General features: G+C 38.1%; 2 protein-coding genes across 2 annotated transcripts; both read right to left on the bottom strand.

Annotated features, from left to right (window-relative positions):
• Positions 1 to 146: 146 nt before the first annotated feature.
• LOC136174787 (olfactory receptor 51F2-like) lies at positions 147 to 1097 on the bottom strand. The gene has a single exon (XM_065944994.1). The coding sequence runs from the start codon at positions 1095 to 1097 to the stop codon at positions 147 to 149; it is 951 nt and encodes a 316-aa protein (XP_065801066.1).
• Positions 1098 to 13417: 12320 nt separating this feature from the next.
• On the bottom strand, positions 13418 to 14362 carry LOC136174612 (olfactory receptor 51F2-like). Its single transcript, XM_065944784.1, has one exon. It carries the CDS (start codon positions 14360 to 14362, stop codon positions 13418 to 13420), a length of 945 nt encoding a protein of 314 aa, XP_065800856.1.
• Positions 14363 to 22282: the final 7920 nt, after the last annotated feature.

Here is a 22282-nt window from a genome sequence, read left to right as displayed (position 1 = left end):
ACCCACTCCAGTATTCTGGTTTGGAGAATTCCATGGACAGAGGAGCCTTGCAGGCTACAGTTCATGGGATCACAAACAGTCGGACATGACTGAGTGACTTTCACTTCTTATGATGCCCAGGACTAGAAAAAAATTGAGAAACACACCTAGTTCTTTGTTGCAGTGGTACGGAGAACTTTTAGCACAGCTCTGGGTATCTGTTTGGTCTTCACACTGTAGATGATGGGGTTCATTACAGGGGGGATCAACAGGTAGGCATCTGCAATCAGAGTATGTACATATGGTGGGACCCCTTTCCCAAATCTGTGAACAAAAGACAGGCTGATCAACGGAATATAGAATACAGCAACAGCACCAATATGAGAGATGCATGAGCTGAAGGCTTTCTTCCTCTCTTCTGAGGATGTGATGCTGAGGACAGTCTTGATAATCAAAAGATAAGACAGGATAATGAAGATTGAGTCCACCCCAGCAGTGGTGATCAGAGCTGTCAGACCAACCGCACTATTGATCCTGGTGTCTGTGCATGAGAGCTTCATCACATCAGGGTGGAAACAGAAGGAGTGGTGGAGCACGTGACTGCGGCAGTAGGACAAGCTTTTAAGAAGCACCACCATAGGAGTCAGTATTAGGGTACCCCTGGTGACGACTGCTACTCCAATCTGTGCTATTTTAAGGTCAGTTAAGATACTGGCATATCTAAGAGGATTAGAGATAGCCACAAATCGATCAAAGGCCATGGCCAACAACACTGAAGATTCCATGACAGTGAAAAGTTGAATGAAAAACATTTGTGACAAGCAGGCATTAAAGCTGATCTCCCTGGCATTGAACCAGAAGATACCCAGCATGGTGACCAGAGTGGATACAGATAGGCCGAGGTCAGTGGTGGAAAGCATGGACAGGAAATAATACATGGGCTCGTGGAGGCTGGGCTGAGTGACAATGGCAAAGAGAACCAGGCTGTTTCCTGAGAGAGCAGTTGCATACAGAAAGCAGAAGGGAATGGAGATCCAGGTGTGAAAGGCTTCCAGCCCGGGAACACCAGTCAGAAAGAAAATGACAGAAGAGGATGTGGTATTTTTGAAAGTTGACATGTTGAACTCAAGCTGACGTATCTTAATCTGAGTGTTCTGCAATGATAAATTGTATTCATTCACTTACTATGCATTCACATAAAATTATTTCACCAAGTAAACATTTGTAAAAGACAGTTGTTGTTCAGCTGCTCAGTCATGTCCAACACAGCAATGTCATGAACTGCAGCATGCCAGGCTTCCCTCTCCTTTACTATCTCCCAGAGTTTGCTCAAACTCAAGTCCATTGAGTCAATGATGACATCCAACCATCTCATTTTCTGTCACCACCTTCTCATCCTGCCTTCAATCTTTCCCAGCATCAGGGTTATTTCCAATGAGTTGGCTAGTTGCACCAGGTGGCCAAAGTATTGGAGCTTCAGCATCAGACCCTCCAAAAAACATTCAGGGTTGATTTCCTTTAGGATTGACTGGTTTAACCTCCTTGTTGCTTTTTAATACGCTATCTAGGTTTGTCATAGCTTTTCTTCCAAGAAGCAAGCATCTTTTTATTTTGTGGCTGCAGTCACTGTCCACAGTCATTTTGGAGCCAGAAAAAATAAACTTGCCCATGTTTCTATTTTTCCCTATCTATTTGCCATGAAGTGATGGAACCACATGCCTTGAACTTAGTTTTTTGAATGCTGAATTTTAAGCCAGTTTTTTCACTCTCCTCTTTCACCTTCATCAGGAAGCTCTTTAGTTCCTCCTTACTTTCTGCCATTAGAGTGGTATCATCTGCATATCTGAGACAGTTGATATTTCTCCTGGCAATCTTGATTCCAGCCTGTGACTTATCCAGTGCAGTATTTCGATGATGTACTCTGCATATAAGTTAAATAAGAAGGGTGACGATATACAGCTTTGGTGTATTCCTTTCCCAATTTTGAACCAGTCTGTTGTTCCATGTCTGGTTCTAAGTGTTGTTTCTTGTCCTGCATACAGATTTCTCAAGAGGCAGGTCAGGCAGTCTGGTGTTCCCATCTCTTTAAGAATTTTCCACAATTTATTGTTATCCGCAGACTCAAAAGCTTTAGCATTGTCAATGAAGCAGAAGTAGTTGCTTTTTCTGAAATTCCTTTTTTTTTCCTATGATCCAAAGGGCATTGGCAATGTGATCTCTGGTTCCTCTGCCTTTTCAAAATCCAGCTTGTACATCTGAAATTTCTCAGTTCATATACTTTGAAGCCTAGCTTGAAGGATTTTGAGCATTACCTTGCTAGCATGTGAGATGAGTGAAGTTGTACAGTAGTTTGAACAGTCTTTGACACTGCCTTTCTTTGGAACTGGAAGGAAAACTGGCCCTTTCCAGGCCTGTGGCCATTGCTGAGTTTTCCAAATTTGCTGGCATATTGAGTGTAGCACTTTCACATCATCATCTTTTAAGATTTGAAATAGCTCAGCTGGAATTGCATCACCTCCAGTAGCTTTGTTCATAGTAATGCTTCCTAAGGCCCACTTGACTTCACACTACAGGATGTCTGGCTCTAGATAAGGGACCACACTATAGTTATTATCTGGGTCATTAGGACTTTCTTGTTTAGTTCTGTTTATTTTTGCCAGTTCTGCTTAATCTCTCCCGCTTCTGTTAGGTTCTTGCCATTTTAGTCATTAATTGTGCTCATCTTTGATGAGATGTTCCCTTAGTGTCTCCAATTTTCTTGAAAAGATCTCTAGTAATCCCCATTCTATTACTTTCCTCTATTTCTTTTCAGTATTTGCTAAAGAAGACTTTCTTATCTCTCCTTGCTATTCTCTGGAACTCTGCTTTCACTTGGGTTTATCTTCCCCTTTCTCCTGTGCTATTCTCTTCTGTATTATTTCTAAGCCCTCCTCAGACAACTATTTTGCTTTTTTGCATTTCTTTTTCTTGAGGATGGTTTTGATCACTGCCTCTTATACAATGTTAGGAACATTTGTTCATAGTTCTTCAGGCACTCTATCAAAACCAATCCCTTGAATCTATTTGTCACTTCAACTTTATAATCATAGGGCTTTGATTTTGGTCATACCTTCATAAAGAAGAGTAGCTAAAGGCAAAGGAGAAAAGGAAAGATATACCTATTTGAATGCAGAGTCACCCTGCTTATTTAACTTATATGCAGAGTACATCATGTGAAATGCTGGATTGGATGAAGCACAAGCTGGAATCAGGATTGCTGGGAGAAATATCAATAACCTCAGATACACAGATGACACCACCCTTATGGCAGAAAGCAAAGAAGAACTAAAGAGCCTCTTGGTGAAAGTGAAAGAGGAGATTGGAAAAAAATGGCTTAAAATTCAGTATCCAGAAAACTAAGATCATGCATCTTGTCCCATCACTTCATGGCAAATAGATGGAGAAAAATGGAAACAGTGAGAGACGACTTTATTTTGGGGGGCCCCCAAATCACTGCAGATGGTGACTGCAGCCATGAAATTAAAAGACGCTTGCTCCTTGGAAGAAAAGCTATGACCAAACTAGACCACATATTAAAAAGCAGAGACATTACTTTACCAACAAAGGTCCATTTAGTCAAAGTTATGGTTTTTCCAGTAGTCAGATATGGATGTGAGAGTTGAACTATTCGAAAGCTGAGTACCAAAGAATTGATGCTTTTGAACTGTGTTGTTGGAGAAGACTCTTGAGAGTCCCTTGGACTGCAAGATCAAACCAGTCAATCGTAAAGGAAATCAGTCCTGAATATTCATTGGAAGGACTAATGCTCTAGCTAAAACTCCAATACTCTGGCTACCTGATGCAAGAACTGACTCATTAGAAAAGACCCTGATGCTGGGGAAGATTGAAGGCAGGAGGAGAAGGGGACAACAGAGGATGAGATGTTTGGATGGCATCACTGACTCGATGGACATGAGTTGGAGAAGGAAATGGCAACCCACTCCAGTATTCTTGCCTGGAAAATCCCATGTACAGAGGAGCCTGGTGTGCTACAAGTCCAAGGGGTCACAAAGAGTCGGACACGACTGAGCGACTTCACTTCACTTCACATAGAGTTTGTGCACAAACACATCTCATAACAACCCATCTTATTTAAATCATATGTCTGTTAAATGAGATTATACCCATCACTTCCTGACTTCATGTGATACACAATCATTAAATATTTGTTAAAATCTGTTTATAGAATTAAGTGGAATTTAGATCAGCAGTGAACAGTACATGCAGTGATTTTGAATGTAGTAAATAAAGTAAGTTAGCTTTTGGTGGCCCTCAAAAGAAATCCTCTCTTCATTCCCTGGATACTTCTTTTCAACCGGGGTAAATATCTTCAATCTTAATAAACAGCTAACATTTGTTGAGTCCCTACTAGTGGTTGTGATAATATCATATATAGATATACTGTCTATTTGCAATATCATGACTTGAACTATACCTTTTTAACTTTAACAGCATATAGCAAGTATAAGCAATCAATACAGTTACAAATAGAACAATCTGAGTATAGAGGGTGTCCAAATTATGGGTATTTTCATGTTAATATTTTGGCATATCAATCCATTTTTTAGGATTTCTCATTCTAAACTTTGATGTGTTCAAACATGGATGAATATATTTATTGGCTGAGTTAACTAACTACATGATAAGTTACTAAACTGCCTGAATTTCTTCCTCTCTAAAGTAGTCATGATATACATAACTCAAAGGATGATTTTGAGGATTAAATTAATGTATGTGAAAAGTTATTGAGGGCACTCAACTACAATGCAAAAGTTCACCAAAATGATACAGATGAACCTATTTACAAAACAGAAAGAGACTCACAGAAATAGAAAATAATTATGGTTACCAAAGGGGAAATTGGGCTAGGGGTAAATTAGGAGTTTGGGATTAACAAATGTACAATACTATATATAAAAGAGATAAAAAACAAACACCTACTATATAACATAAAGAACTATATTCAGTATCTTGTAATAACCTATAATGGAAAAGAATCTGAATGAGAATATATACATTTATGTATAACAGGATCACTTTGCTGTATTGTCTGAAACTAACACAACATTATAACTAACACATTATAACCAACACAACATTATAAGCCAACTATGCTTCGATAAAAGTTGCATATCCCTCCCCACTTATCAATGTAGCTTATTATCTGATTTATGACAGAAGAGATGGAAGTATTATCTGTCTCACATATTAGAAAGTTGTATAGCAGAAGTGTTAGGGAAAAAAAGGATTCCTTGAGAACAGGAAGATTACTTGTGCAGTAATTAATAAGTTAAAACCACCATGAAAAAATTCTAAGCATGTCAAAAGTTTGTAGCTTCAGATATTTTCAAAATGCCACTAAGCTGTGAAATATAAAAATCTTAATAGGTAGTATTTAAAGGTAACAGGGACCCAGTATCAAATTATCTTTTCACCAGTAAAAAGGTAAGGAATGTAGATTTTTTTTCCTAAACACTAAGGAAAAAGTGAATATATAGAATTATTTTTGTAGTGTGAAATAATTCCAACAATTTTCCCTCTTTCTTTTTTAAAAGTCTCATTCTCTTTCATTTGTAGCATTACCACGTTCTGTAAATATTCCAATTTCTTCCTCAACCTAAGCAATTTTTTGAAAAAAATTCTTAAGAGAGACAGAAAAGCAGAAGGCAGGGAGGGAGGAATGAAGGGGGGAAAGGCAAGAAATAAAAAGAAACCTTTTCTTAATAACCTTGTCTCACTGTTACAGTTTCTCCTTCTCTTCATGAACCACTTATTGAATATGTGCCTGCCTTCACCTCTCTTTAAAGATTTCCACCTCTTTAATGGTTCATACCTATAGTTGAAGTCTGGTTCCTTTTTGAGGTTTCAGTCAGCTTGTCTTCTCATCTGGAGCTCAGTGTCGTCTTCCAGACTCATTCAAGTTATAGGCAGAAGTGAGTTGCTTGTGATGTAGTGTTCAGATCTCCAATTTCCTGCTGGCTAGAAATCAGTCCTGAATATTCGTTGGAAGAACTGATGCTGAAACTCCAATACTTTGGCCACCTGATTCAAAGAACTCACTCCTTAGGAAAGACCCTGATGCTGGGGAAGATTGAAGGCAGGAGGAGAAGGGGATGACAAAGGATGAGATGATCGGATGGCATCACCGACTTGATGGACATGAGTTTGAGCAAGCTCCGTGAGCTGGTGATAGACAGGGAAGACTGGTGTGCTGCAGTCCATGGGTTGCAAAGAGTTGGACACAGCTGAGTGACTGAAATGATTACTGGAGGCTGGGATTGTTCTTAACTCCCAGAGACTACTCTCAGACTCAGATAGGTGAGCTTCTCACAACATGACATCTTGCCTCTTCTAATCCAGCAGAAGGATCTCTTTGATGCTTTCTCTTAAAGAGCTTTGCTCACTCAGCACAATCTTGCTTTTGATAAACTCAAAGTCAAGTAATCGTAGACTTTATTAATATCTGTAAGCTCCCTAAGTGGTGTCCCACCACATTCATAGCGCCACTCAAACTCAAAGGAAGTGTTTTGTACTGACCTAGTGTGTAAGAGGCAGGAATATTGAAGGTCCTTTAAGAATTCTGCCTACCAAGTTGCCCTGGCCATCTAATCTCCAAACTTCCATAGGTACACCTTCCTCAGTATTCTTTGATTGACTGTCCTTATTTTCTAGCTCCATCACCATCACCATCACTTTACATAACAGTCTCATCAATTTTTCCAGAATTTAGCAATATTCTCATAAGTAATTTCCTTGCCCTGAGTTTCCAGATATTCTCCGTATTGACGCCAAAATGATCTATCAAAAATACACCTCCATGTCACTCCTCATACAGAGCTCTTCATTGCCTTCAAAACGAGGTCAAAACTCTTTACCTCTTTTTTATAAGTCAAGGATCATCCCAGTCTACTTTGCCACCAAGCCTCTTTCACTGCCACCATTACTTGCTGCAGTGAACCATTTGTAAATTCATTTCATTTGTTTACATTTAACATTAAATAGTTACATTAGAAAATATTTGATGACATCACTTTCTCCAAGCCAAATCAGAAGAAAGAAAAAATTTCCTCTAAAGTCACATCCTATTGTATTTCAGCACCTAGAATTGTAGTTAGTCCATTATGAATTATTTGAAAATATGTCTCTCCAACAGAAATTATCTACTGGAAGGTGGATTTTTGCTTATTCATCATTATATTCCCATTACTTTGTACTATGATGTCCAGTGCAGAAAGAAAACCTATGCTTCTTTGATATAAATTAAATCCAAGAGTTGTAAACTGACAAAGAAATCTCACTGAACTCTCCTTCATTCCCACAAAATGTGTGAGTGTGTGTATGCATGTGCACACATGTGCATATTAGATTTTTCAATGGAAGACTCTGTCCTAATACTGTAGGGTAAGCTTTCATATACTTCCTTCCATTTGTTTATAATAATTTTCTCCTTACAAGAAGATAATATTCCAGTCTCACTGTCAGAGTATGCTGCAAGTTCTGGACTGGAATACCTTGACTTCTCTCTCTCCTTTAATTACAGAAAGATATTAATGTGGTTATTGGGTCAGGCAAGTCTAGTTTCAAAGGCTGACCCTACCAACAACTAGATGAGGTTCTCCAAGTGAACACTGAACATTAGTTTCTTCTCATGAGAAATGGGTAGCTTATCAAAGTATTAATTTGTAAGGATTAAATAAAATAAATTTGTAAACATTTAATAACTAGTCTTTGGGAGACATTTAATAATGGTAATTGAGTATGAGGATGAATGGTGGATGGTAGTAATAGTGGCAGCTGGCCTTGCACATGGTTTTGAAATGTGGTACAACTGACTGGAAAACTCACAATTGCAAGAAGATGCTTACAAATCATTCTAAGCAGCAAGACATATGGTCCAAAGACCAGTGGAACCGCCGCTCCCCTCACAGTTAGAATATTATGTCCTCAGAAATACAAATTTCCTTGGACCCCAAGAGTACTTTTTGTAGTTAATAAAATATTCCTCGTTCTTAAAGAAGTCAATGTGGGTAAAATCTCATCTTTTTCTCTGAACGTAGGAAGTCTACTTACACAGTATGGAGGTTTCCCGCCCTGTTTGCCAAGAAGGGGCCTCAGGAAGAGGGGAGGTTTACAACTCAGGGACTGGTGACATATATAAGGAGCTAAGATGTAGAGTGTATGAAATCTCTTAATCAGAAAAATCCTAGTGGACACTTTTATGGCCCCAGAGTATGAAGCTTCCCAAGTGTTCATTCTCCCTCAGGGCTGCTTTCCCCATCTACTTCATCAAACTTATTTTAGTCATTTCTGTGCAGGGACTGTTATGATCGGTCCTTGAATTTGTATCCCAGTAAATGTTTGTTAAAAGTAAATCTGTGAGTAAAAAATCCAAAACAAACCACTTGCTCTATGTATAGTCTCACCCCTGACCCCACACTACCCCACACCCAGCTGATAAATATCTCAGCCTCCAGTATCGCCTGTGAAATTTGTACATTTCTAACAAAACTATCCATTTATTTTTCTTTAAAATGTCATTAATTCTTTATAAAGCACGTTAAGTATGCATCACCTGCCAGGGTTTTGAGCTGTTATTGCAGGGAATAGAACCGAGTCATTTTCCTCTCAATGCTGAAAGTCCAGTGAAGAAATAGCCATAAACATGATGACAACTGGGCATATTTATTGTGAAGGCATCGAAAGACATATATTTATCCTGCAGGAGGGTCAGCACCAAGTTTGTCAGGAGACAAGGAAGACCAGAGTACAGGAAAAAGAAAAGTGACTAATAGCATATTCAGCATGCCTGGAGCCCTGGATGCAGGTGGGACAGCAAGTGGCAAGTGAACCTAAACAGGGAGGCAGGATCCCTGTTGCATAAGACCTTGCAGGCATTCTAAAGCATTTGTATCTGAATAACGTAATAGAAATTGCTTGGTATGCAATCAAATCTTTCTCCTTTCCTAGAAAAACACATTTCTACACATCCCTATGAAGTAACTGAAGATTGCAGGCATCTTATTTGAGGCTCAATAATATACTGCAGTTCCCTGCTTGGTGCAGTATCAACCTGAATGATAAAAATATAACATTTTTCCTCTAGGCCACAATCTCTCAGTTATACAGAAATGTCAATTTAGGAAACATTTTCAAACAAACCCTCAATTAGCCTATGAGGTCTCAGCAGAATACTTGATCACTTACTCTTCCAAATTTTGCATCAGATTAACCAGGCAATTATTTTTAGCATTGCTCAGATAATCTCAAAAAAGCATTTTTTCATAAGGTCTATAAATAAATACAAAAGCTATCAAAATGTATAGACCTCTCTCTAGTTGATGACACTGAATTCACAGAAAAACATAGCTAAAAGAAAAGTATTTCCTGTAAGAAAAAAGAAAGACTATCCTAAGGAAATTTTCTGTGAATTGTGTCACTTTAAAAAGAAAACAAACTTGTATACTTTAAAATAGATTGTGTTACTTTACATATGACTATGGGCTTCCCTGGTGGCGCAGATGGTAAAGAATCTGCTTATAATGCAAGAGATGTGGGTTCGATCCCTGGGTCAGGAAGATCCCCTGAAGAAGGGACTGACTACCCATTTCAGTATTCTTGCCTGGAGAATTCCATGGACTGAGGAACGTGGCGGGCTACAGTTCATGGGGTTGCAGAGTCAGACACGACTGAACTGCTAACACAACACACATGACTATACTATACAAAATCGTATATAATGCACACACCTTGAGTCATCTTTCTTACTACAGTGTATGTTAATTTCATGGGAGCTTTCTTTAACACATTTATTTTAAAATACAGTAAAAAATATGGTTCTCTTCGTTTAAATTCTCCATTTTCAATACTTTCACTGAGCATCCATGCAATTTGAATCATGATATCTCTGCTTTTATTGCTTATACTTGAATATGTGTTTGGTCTCTTCTGTTAAATAGTATATATTTAGGAACAGGATATAGGCCTAAGAGTTTCCTAGGTTAATGATTTTCCCTTTACTATATGTTCTTCCTATAGGAAGAGACCACCAACTATGAATCCTCTTATTATCTGGTACAGTGATGTCCACAGAGTATCATGCATAAGAAACAACTGGTTAAAATATTATTTTAGTTTAGAGGTGTGTACTCAGACAGTTAAATGGACACAGAATATATTATGCTAAGTGAAATAAGTCAGATAAAGAAAAATACAATTTCATTTACATGTGAAATCTAAAAAATTTTTAAAATAAACAAACATAATGAAACAAAACTGATTCATAAATGCAGAGAACAAATAGGTAATTGCCAGAGAGAGGGGGTTTGAGGGTCAGGGGAGGAGAGAAATAGAAGAGGGAGATGATTAAGAAATTGGTGAGGGTCATGTAAATCCATGACTGATTCATGTCAATGTATGGCAAAAACCACTACAATACTGCAATTAGCCTCCAACTAATAAAAATAAATGAAAAAATAAATAAATAAGTAATAAGTCACAAGCCTGGAAGGTGTACGAGGGAAAAAAAAAAGAAATTGGTGAGGGAGATTTCAGATGTAAGATAGATGAGTCACAGGTGTGAAATATACACTGTGTGGAATATGTTGTTTTTCAGTTGTTCAGTCGTGACTGACTGCATGAATTGCAGCACACCAGGCTTCTCTGTCCTTCAATCATCGCCCAGAGCTTGCTCAAACTCATGTCCATTGAGTCAGTGATGCCATCCAACTATCTTGTCCTCTGTTGTCCCCTTCTCTTCCTGCCTTCAATCTTTCCCAGAGTCAGGATCTTTTCCAAAGAGTTGGTTCTTCACATCAAGTGGCCAAAGTAGTGGAGCTTCAGCATCAGTGGGGAGTATAGCCAATAATAATATAATATCTTCATATGCTGACAGATAGTACTAGACTTATCATGGTGGTTTTATGGAAATATCAAATCACTATACTGTGTAGCAGGAACTAACATAGTGTTATAGGTCAATTCTACTTCAAAAACAAACGCTCTCATAGAAAAAAAAAAAGCATTTTGGGGTCACCAGACATGGGGATTGGATGAAGGCAATCAAAAATATAAGCTTCCAGTTAGATGATAAAAAGTACTAGGGATATAATGTACAACATGATATATATATATATATATATAATTAACACTTCTGAGTGTTATCTACAAAGTTGTTAAGAGAATAATTCTGAATTCTCATCACAAGGGAAAGTTTTTTTTAAATATCTTTATTGCTGTATCTATACGAGGTGTTATTGTTCACCAGACTTACTGTGGTAATCATTTTGTGGTATATGTATGCTAAATTGTTAAGATGTAAACATTAACCTTACACAGTGCTGTGTGTCAATTACTTCTCTGTAAAACTGGAAGAAAAAATGAACAGTGTCAAATCAATTCGGGAAGAGAGGCCTAATTAGCTGTAACAAAAAGATTTTTTAATGCCACCTGAAAGAAGGGGACAAAACAGCAATGCCAGGAAAATATAATAAAATGAAAATATATTTTAAAACTTAAAAATTCAGAGAGCAGGTGGATGTTTCAGTCAGAGACAGAAAAATGATTGAAAACTATAGCTAAGGGTTAGGGTTAATCATGCTGTTATTCAGAAGTGAAAACCTCTTATAAAACTGTTACTACAATATACATGATATCCTATAGGTAGCTTCTTAAAATGCAAATTCTTGTACTCCATCTGAGGAGCGTCTAAGTACTTCTGTGGGAGAGGAGGGGAGTTGAGGAACGTGCACTTAATAGAAGAATTTCAAGTGTTTTTGATGCCCGATACTGGACCACATTGAAAGCAGTGAAGGATGCAATGGAAATGGAAACAAGTGAAGTTGCTCAGTCATGTCCAACTCTTTGCAACCCCATGGACTATAGCCCACCAGTCTCCTCCATCCATGGAATTTTCTAGGCAAGAGTACTGGAGTGGGTTGCCATTTCCTTCTCCAGGGGATCTTCCTGACCCAGGGATCGAACCTGGGTCTCCCACATTGCAGGCAGATGCTTTACCCTCTGAGCCACCAGGGAATCCCATAGAAATGGAAAGTGGATGTCATATTCTGAATGTATCCAGTAGGCAGTATGAAGACAGACTATGAAGACCCTTGGTAACAAAGAGCCTGTGGAAAGTGAAGTACAGACAAACTGTGTGTTTTTAGAAAGCTATTAAATGGAAGTTGATCATTTTGCTCTCTGTAGTTAAAGAATAGCAACAACAGAAACCTCATTATTGAACATTTTTAAGTATAGGAAAGTAAAGAAAAAGTATAACTAAACCAATATTCAATTATGAAAAAATAACTAACTTTGACATTTGGAACATATCTTTCCATACTTTTCTAACAAATGTGCTCTGTGTCTGTACGTTTATACTTGTGTATATTCAAATGAAATATACACACAACAGTGATAGTACACTATATTTTAATCTTTTCTGTTAATATATGTTTTATCTATATCATTATCTACCTTTTTCATGATAGTTCATGTTTTATTTTTCAGATACTTTGAAGTAGATGTTCAGTTTCTAAATTATCATATAAATTACAACATATAACAATGTGTTGAAGTCACAGCATATCATAATATTCTTGCCCACTTTCCCCCATTAGACATATATTTAGAAGATGAATCACTGGACATTAAATACTTAAAATGTTAAAAAAAATTTACCAAAGGGTCTGAAGAACTCTTTTAAGAAATAGAAAAATACCATTTAAATTCACATTTCCTCTTGTTTATTGTACTTATTCATGATCCTCTATTTGGGGGAATAGCAAGCATCTCCAGTAACTGAGAATTGCTGAAAACTAGACTTTGCTACTGATCAAAATTATATCAGACTTGCCTTGATAGCTATATACACTAGAGGTGCTGAGACTGTTTTGACTCCAATTTATGGATTAAATTGGGGCTTCCCTGGTGCCTCAGATGGTAAAGGGTCTGCCTGCAGTGGGGGAGACCTGGGTTCAATCCCTGGGTCAGGAAGATGCCCTGGAGAAGGAAATAGCAACCCACTCTAGTACTCTTGCCTGGAAAATCCAATGGATGGAGGAGCCTGGCAGGCTACAGTCCATGAGTTCGCAAAGAGTCGGACACAACTGAGTGACTTGACTTCACTCACTCATGGTCTAACTTGTCCTTTTACAGACATATTTTAAGCATGATCCTATTCCGTGCCAGGTGCAATATTTGTGAGAGGCTTACATAAACACAAGACATGCATCCTGTTCTGAAAGAATTCAGTTTAGAACTCTGCATATAGTAAGTTACTGGATCATCAGAAGATTAAAGCATGTATAAACATATTTTAATGAATCATGGTAACTTACATTAGCAAATGATCAGACATCAGTCAGAGAAGACAGCCTAATGAAAGAATACAGTGGAAATGGCTCTAAATTATTTTAGAAAGAACCATTTTGACCATGGCCTTCTGAATTTGCTTTGTCTTCACACTGTAGATTATGGGATTCATTACAGGAGGGATGAGCAGATAAATGTTGGCAATGAGAGTATGCACAAGGGGAGGGGCATGCTTCCCAAATCTATGTACAAGTGACAAGCTGATCATGGGGATGTAGAAGATGGCAACGGCACTTATGTGGGATACACAAGTTCCAAAGGCCTTTTTCCGCTCCTCTGGGGAGGCAATGCTGAGCACGGAGTGGATGATCAGGACATAGGAGAGGAGGATCAAAACAGAGTCCAAGGCAGCGGTAGAGATGACAATGGCCAGACCAAATGCACTGTTGATCTTGGTGTCTGTGCATGAAAGCTTCATCACATCAGGATGGAAACAATATGAATGGTGCAGAATATGACTTCCACAGAAGGACAGATGCTTAAGGAGCAGGAGTAAAGGAACCAGAGCTGTTGTCCCCCTAATAACAATTGCAAAGCCCACTTTGATGATCCTTGAATTGGTTAAGATTGTGACGTATCTCAGTGGATTACAGATGGCAACATAGCGGTCAAAGGCCATTGCAAGGAGTACCGAGGACTCCATGAATGTGAAACCATGGATAAAGAACATTTGGCCAATGCAGGCATCAAAGCTGATTTCTCGGGCATTGAACCAGAAAATACCCACCATGGTGACCAGTGTGGAAAGGCATAGTCCTAGGTCTGTGAAGGATAACATGGAGAGAAAATAGTACATGGGTTCATGAAGGCTTGACTCAATGATGATGACAAACAAGATCATGCCATTCCCTGAGATGGCAATGACATAGAGACAACAGAATGGGATGAAGATCCAGGCATGGTAGGTTTCAAAACCAGGGATGCCAGTAAGAAAGAAGACTGTAGGGTGGAAAATGCTCTGATTGAAGGATGACATGATGAGTGAAGGAGACAAATTTCACTGGGAAAAAGGAGCAAATCCTGCAAAAACAGGGATGAAAAAGGATTTCATGCTTTCCACATATCATACAATTTAGGATCACTAATGAACTGCCTTATTAATAAGTGCCTTATTATTTACTTTTATTAGGTTTAGAGTTGATCTTGGATGACTTAGGGTAAGAGACAGAGGACTAAATCCAGAGCAGCTGAGTTTTACCAGAGCCCCACTTATTACATCTAGTCTTCAGTATATATCTATGTACATGGATATAAGAGGAGATTAGATTAGATAATGGTAAGATATTTCCCACATCTATGATTCTATGGTTATGGGCAGATAGAGTATTTTTACACAAATCTAAGACAACACAAAAGGCAATTCTTCCTACTTCTCTTCTCACTTTCCAAGACAAAACCCTTAAGAGGTCCATTAAAAGTTTTTACATATCCAATGAAAACAGTATAGTTAAGATACTATTAAATATTTTACAGAATATGCAAGAGGTAATGATAAAAATGAAATACTAAGAAAAGTCATTCAATCTGTACAAATAGACTACAGTGTATATAGTTGGTAAAGCATTTATTGAAGTAGTAACTGTGAATCTGATAATGTAAGGAAAACTCTCCCTGAAGAAATATGGCTTAAGTTAACCTTAACAAGAACAAATGAAGTCATTGCAAGCAGATAATAATTGGAGCAAAATTATCTAAGTGTGAGTTTTAATATTCCATTATTACAAAAGAGATATTAAAAATGAATTGATGGGTTTAAAGGTAGGGCTGTGGACCTCCAGAAAGCCTTATTAAGACAGATGTACATCCAGATGGTGGATGATGACTCTGAACCATCTTCTCTGTTTGAGGATATGAGCATATATTCAACTCAGATCAATAAGTCTTTAGGATCAAATAAGTTCCTATAAATGTGTCCTAAGTTTTCTGATACCCTATTTTTATCTGTGGAAAGAATGCTTGGTTTTTAAAGTATGTGTATATCCTCTCTCATTCATGAATGTGTTCCTTCAACAAATATGAATGAATAGCTGACAAACCAAATTAGAATCAGACCTAGCACTCCAACATGGTTGATACATGATTTGGGAAAAACAAATATTTCAGTGTTAGTTAATTTAATGAGTTTTTCCCAGCCCTAAATTAGTAAGGAGTGGCTTCAACTTCAGTGGGAATAACTGGTTATAGAACTTGTGATGAAGAGAGCATTTGAGAGGAGAGAAAAATGTTCAATATAGGCAGCCTTTGGAGGACTTACTAAAAAAAATGACTGGAAAATTTGAATTAAGAGGAAATGCATAAAAAATTAAAATTCATGGATTTTGAGTTAGCCCTTGGATCTCAGCTGCAAGAAAGGCCTCACTTTGCTTTGCAGGAATTAGAATATGTACTTACCTCTGCATTCTAAACCAAGTATTCCTGCCCTGACAAAACGGATTGAGAGTTAAACTGACACCTGAGTTGAAGTCACAGGAATAGTGAAAAATATCTTAGAAAAATAAAATATAAGCAGAAGGAGCCCTGAAAAAAAAGGCCTTGGGGAATAGCAGTATTTAAGGAAAAGACAGTAGCATCTTCTATTGAGACAGCAGAGACAGGGCTAGTAAGGTGTAAATGAACCCCAGGAAAATGCAAGGACTTCATCAGTTTTCTCAGACCATTGATCTCAAAGCCAGGAAAACTAGTGTGTAAGAGTATCTATTGAATAATTGAATTAAATTGCATCTGATAATACTGATAAACCCTAGACACTTAATGTCAGGCATTTTGTGATTCCTGATAAAGAGCCCTTCGAATGAGGAGTAGAGTTCATGTAAACATACTGGTATATAGTAATAAAAGAGATAAACTAACAATTTTCTTATTAAGCTGGTATTTATCTTTAATACTTGAACTTTGCTCAAATTTAGATATGATGATAAAAACAAATTTTTCTGAAGTCATTTTGTTGTTGTTTAGTCGCTCAGTCATATCCAACTCTTTGTGACCCCAAGGATGCAAAGACTTCCTGGTCCTTTGCAATCTCCTGGAACTTGCTCAAACTCATATCCGTTGAGTCAATGATGCCATCGACCATTTCATCCTCTGTCGCTCCTTCTCCTCCTGCCCTGAATCTTTCCAAGCATCAGGGTCTTTTCCAATAAGTTGGCTCTTCCCATCAGGTGGCCAAAAGACTGGAGTTTCAGCTTCAGTCCTTCCAGTGAATATTCAGAGTTGATTTCCTTCAGGATTGACTGGTTTTATCTCCTTGCTGTCCAATGGACTCTCAGGTCTTTTCCAGCACTATAATTCGAAAGCACCAATTCTTCTGCACTCAGCCTATTTTATGGTTCAACTTTCACATCCATACATGACTACTGGAAAAACCATAGCTTTGACTATATGGACCTTTGTTGGCAAAGTGATGTCTCTGATTTTTAACATGCTGTCTAGCTTTTCTTCCAAGGAGCAAGCGTTTTTTGTTTCTTTGTTTAATTTCATGACTATAGTCTCTGTCCGCAGTGATTTTGGAGTCCGAGAAAATAAAGTCTGTCACTGTTTCCATTTTTTCCCCATTATTTGCCATGAAGTGATAGGATCGGATGCCATGATTTCAGTTTTTGAATATTGAATTTTAAGCCAGCTTTTTCACTCTACTCTTTCACCTTCATCAAGAAGTTTTTTAGTTCCTCTTTGCTTTCTGCCATTAGGGTCATATCATCTAATGCACATTACCTGAGGGTTTTCTTTTCTTTCTTTTTTTTTTTTTTTTTAATAGATGCTAAACGCCCACCAAGTGGGACAAATTAACTACTTGATGACCAGGAGCAAGTTGCCCCAGACTTACTGGAACCTGAGGACTGATAACGCTAACAACCTGTGACAATACCCTGTTCCCTCATCACCATCCAATCAGAGAATTGTGCACAAGCTGTTTGCAGGCCCTGGAACACCTCTCCCTCACCTTGCCTTTAAAAATGCTTTTCTGAAACCCAGGTGATCCATGAGTTTGAGTGTTTTGGGCACGAGGTGTCTTGAACTCCTTGCTCGTTACTCTGCACAAAATGCTGCACTTTTCTCCACCACAATCAGTAGATGAGCTTTACTGCACAAAGGCAAGTGGACCCATGTTCGGTTCCATAGCAGAAGCAAGCTCTTGGGTTAATGCTCTTTTTACTATAGTAAGTAAATTATGAGACTTCAGTGGATTAGCCAAATGTCCAAGCTAGTCTTCTCCTTAACAATAGTGATAATATTTCAATGCCTCCTACAGGCCAAACAGTTTACATTTTATCTCTTTTTCTAAATCATTCTTTCCACTCTTCTGTAAGCTTCTTATGGTATCTTTTTTCAACTGATAAAATCAAAGGGAAACAGTAAGGTCTATTCTAATTCAGAGAACTGTTAACTAAAATGCATAAGTAGGAACACCTTTCCCTTTTTAAAATTCTGATTCTTAAACTACTCTTGCCTGTTCTTGTACCAAAACTAATGAGCAACTAGCAAATAACTTGGAAAGATACATTTAAATATCTCTTTTTTTTCCCCATGGAGAATTCTTTCAGAACTTTGACTTAAACATCCTGTAAGCAGACCATCAAGAACCTGTAAATAGATTGCCCCATTACAAAGCTTCACATCTATTACTGTCACAACATGCATCGCGTATTACTAGCTTTCTCACAGATGAGAACACTGAGGCTAAGATTACAAAACAAATGTTCAGCAAAGTCATGTTACTTTCTCACTTTTATCCATGTGGCAAATCTAAGAGTTGAACTCTGTTCTCTATGAATTCACTCTGTTCTCTTTACTTATTCTTAAAACACTTCAAAAATGTGGAATGAATGAATACATGCTCATGACTGCAGTAGATATTTTCATAACTATTTTGAACAATACAGCAATTGTTTTCAATTGATATATTAATATTTATGGGGGGCTTCCCTGGTGGCTCAGTGGTAAAGAACCTGCCTATGCAGGAGATGTGGGTTCAGTCCCTGGGTTGGGAAGATCCCCTGGAGAAGGAAATGGCAACACACTCCAGTTTTTTTTTTTTCTTGGAAAATCCCATGAACAGAGGAGCCTGGTGTGTTACAGTCTATGGGGTCACAAAAAGAGTTAGACTTAGTGACTACACAACAACAAACATATATATACACACACACACACGCATAATACAAACCTCTTTAATATGTACTGCTGAGTTCACCAGTTTCCTGTGAACAATTGGCTTTATAAACTGTATGAAGATTTATACAGTCCCTGATGTATTCAGAAAAGACTTCACTGCACTGAAACACTGACCTCAAGTAAAGACTTTTCTGGGTCCAGGAAGGGAGGTTTTATCCTTTGAAAGTCAGCCCAGGCATTAGCAGAGAGTCTTTTAAAGAGAGAATTATCTCCATCTCACAAACTTACAAGCAGAAAGGTCTCTGTCCTAAGGCTGAGGAAATACTTCCTCATCAGCCCTGCCCCCTTAAACCATCTCCAAAGAAGCTCTGTTTTTTCAGGAGAACTCATATGGACTCTTCTGGAATGATTGAACTCTCAGACTTGAGAAAGACTTTATAAGGAGCCCAGGATCTGCCGGGTGAGAGCTGTTTACTCAGCAGAAAAACAATTCCTAGGAGAGAACTCCGTACAGCTGTGTCCTGCTAACCCTTTATGCCCCAAACAACTGACTGTGGAGAGCAGTTTCTTTTCAGACTAACTTCTCTTTTTTTCCCCAAAAGATAATCCTGAAGATGGATTATGATTGTAGTTCTCATGGAAAAGCAATTTTACCTCTGTACAACTTACAAGACAGCAAATCAACTAATGAGCATATGAAAATATACTCCACATCATAAGTCATCAGGGATATGAAATTAAGATAGTAATAAAATACCACTGCATACCTGTTAAAATGCAAAACTTCCAAAACTGATATGAAAATTCTGTTGAGGATTTGGAGCAACAATAACTCCCATTCATTGCTGATGGAAATGCAAAATGGTATTGCCCCTTTAGAAGACAGTTTGGTGATTTCTTACAAAATTAAACATACTCATATCATAAAACCAAGCAGCTATACTCCTTACTATATACCCAAAAGAGTCAAAATCCTATGTCTGTAAACCAAACATCACACATGGATATTTATAGAAGTTTTATTCATAATTGCCAAAATTTGGAAACAACCAAGATGCCCATCAGTAGGGGACTGGATAAACTGATATATCCCCAAAAATGGATTTTTGTAGTGCTAAAAAGGACTTAGCTGCTAAGTCATGAAGAAACATGAAGGAAACCTATTAGAAGTCAGTCATAATGGCTATATATGACTTTCTGGAAAAGGTAAACTATTGGAAATAATAAAAATATCAGTGATAAATAGAATTTGGGGGGGAGGGAGGAATTCATACATGGAACATTGAGGATTTTTAGGACAGTGATAATACTCTGTATGATACTATAATGTTGGATACATGTCATTATAATTTGTCCATAACCACAGACTACACAACACCAAGAGTAAACCCTAATGTAAACTATGGACTTTGGGTGATGATGATGTATTCGTTAATGTAGGTTTATCAGTTGCAACCAATGAAACATTCTGCTGGGGCGGGGGGTGGGGGGTCACTGTTGTTAACAGATACAGAGCATACACATGTGTAGGGGCAAGAAATAGAGGGGAAATCTTTGCACCTTCCCCTCAATTTGCTGTGAACCTAAAACTTCTCTAAAGAGTAAAGCCTATTCTTTTTTTTAAAGGAAACAGCTAAAGATGATGACAAAACTTTGCCAGTTTGCAGAAGCAACAGGCTATTCTGATGACTGGCCTGAAACTGACACTAGTGTATTTATCCCTGTGATGGAGATATTAACCATGCTTAACAGACAGTCTCAGTCAAAACTGTGGAAACGCATAAGCAGCTCTCAGTCTTTGTCCACTTAATACAGTCTGAAAATTTGTGGTAAACTGAGAAGGTTGGTGAGTTTCAGGTCCAATAATTAATTAAACATGCTTCTTGGCATAGAAGAGAACATTGCCTTGCAAAGGTCTGCTATATGGAAGAATAGGATGAGGTAACTATACCACTAGAATTATTGCAGAGCAGAGACCTTACTTACCCTATTTTATTTCTTTTTCCCCTTCTGTCGCAAGATTCTAGATCCCCAGTGTAAGCAAAGAGCACCTTGTCAAGATGGCAGTAGTCAGTCTCTCTTGCACTCTCCCTGCACCTTTAGTAAATACATGATTAGGTAACAACTGAGATCATTCATACCACTTCTCACGTGCAATGACCTATATCAGCACAGCCTGAAAAGCTCCTGTAGTTGAGTTGCGTAGGCTGTGTCCACTGGGTCAGCCTGGGAGAGTACACAGCGTGGCTGCTGCTGCCTTGCTGCTGCGCCAACCAGCACAGAATAAACCTACAGCTCCTTGCATCTTTTTCCAGCTTCCCCACTTGCACCTTGCCTGCCCTGGGTTCAGTGAACAGCGAGACACCCAGGAAAGTCTGAAAAGACATGTTTATTTCCAGGAGTTTATCAAGAATCTGATAAGATATGCTGCCATTTTTAAATATCTTCTGCATTAATAGAAGCATTGTCTTCCCCCAGAAAGCACCTCAGCAGATGGGGGAGACGTTTTTTAAAGCCCTGGATAACTTTGACAAGAAATATTTGAAACTCAGTGGGAAAAAAATGCACAATTCAATAAGTTTCCAAGATATAAAAGCAAACAGAGATGCCCAGGTTGTTATAGGGATATAAATATGAAAATTCTGCTGGCTATGCTAAGGATGCCAATTAGAGCGGTGCTGGTCCCTGAGCAGGGCTGCAGGAGAGGCTACACAGCAGAACCTCAGGCTTTCTCAGCACAAGCCCAAGGGCTTTAAATTATTTATCAGCCCAGGAATAATAAGCAGTGGGTACATAGAGGGGAAAATGATCAGTGTTTCTTCAGAGAGTGTCTTATCTAATTGACCTGTCCCAGGATTTGACCACTTCAAATACTTTCTCTGCACACATCTACCCAGCTAAAGTTCTATCCTGAAATGCTGTCTTTCTACACTTTCTGCTTCAGCCCTCCTGAACACATCTTCAAGTTCCTGAAAATGACATGCTTTTTTTCCCTCCTCTGAGCCTTGTCTCATTCTATTCTCCAATGTAATATTAAGGTGTTTATTTATTCCAAAATTCTGCCTCAAATGCTAGCAGAAAAGAGATTTTATTTTGTATTGACATAAAATTTATGTTTGTATTAAATAAAATAGCTTTTTTCTCCGAGATGTTCTGATTTCAAACTTTAGGTTAAATTAACGACAGTGGAGTATTGTGAGTTTTTTAAAAATTTTGTTTTGATTTTGTTTTGTTTGCAATTTGTATTTTAGTTCTCCTGCTTCATGATTTCCTAATACTGTGCTCAATCTGCCTATAGGATAAAACACACCACAGCAGTGGCCTGTGTCTGTCGCGTTTCTTTAAACTTCTATTATCTCCTTCTACCTTTTACTCTCCTGCCTTCATCCCTGACTCCCCATGGGAAAATCCTCATTTCCTAAAATCTCATTTTAGCAATTATATTTTGTTAGCCTCCCTTGATTGTATGGGGCTAGGTTGTTCCAATACCTATGTGATCTACATCAGTGTTTCTCAAATGTGAATGTCAATGAGTTCCTTAGGCATCTTACAAAAATGCATATATTTTATTCAGTGTATCTGATATTCTGCATTTCTTCTATTTTTATAATTTTTTTTATTGGAGTATAGTTACTTTACAATGTTGTGTTAATTTCTCAGTTCAGTTCAGTTGCTCAGTCGTGTCCAGCTCTTTGCGACCCCATGAACTGCAGCATGCCAGGCTTGCCTGTCCATCACCAACTCCCAGGGCTTACTCAAACTCATGTCCATCAAGACGTTGATGCCA

Source organism: Muntiacus reevesi, chromosome 9 (genome assembly GCF_963930625.1).
Source record: "Muntiacus reevesi chromosome 9, mMunRee1.1, whole genome shotgun sequence".
NCBI classification, from domain to species: Eukaryota; Metazoa; Chordata; class Mammalia; order Artiodactyla; family Cervidae; genus Muntiacus; species Muntiacus reevesi.
Note: the sequence above shows the minus strand (reverse complement) of the source record. Positions and strands in the feature narration are given on the sequence as shown.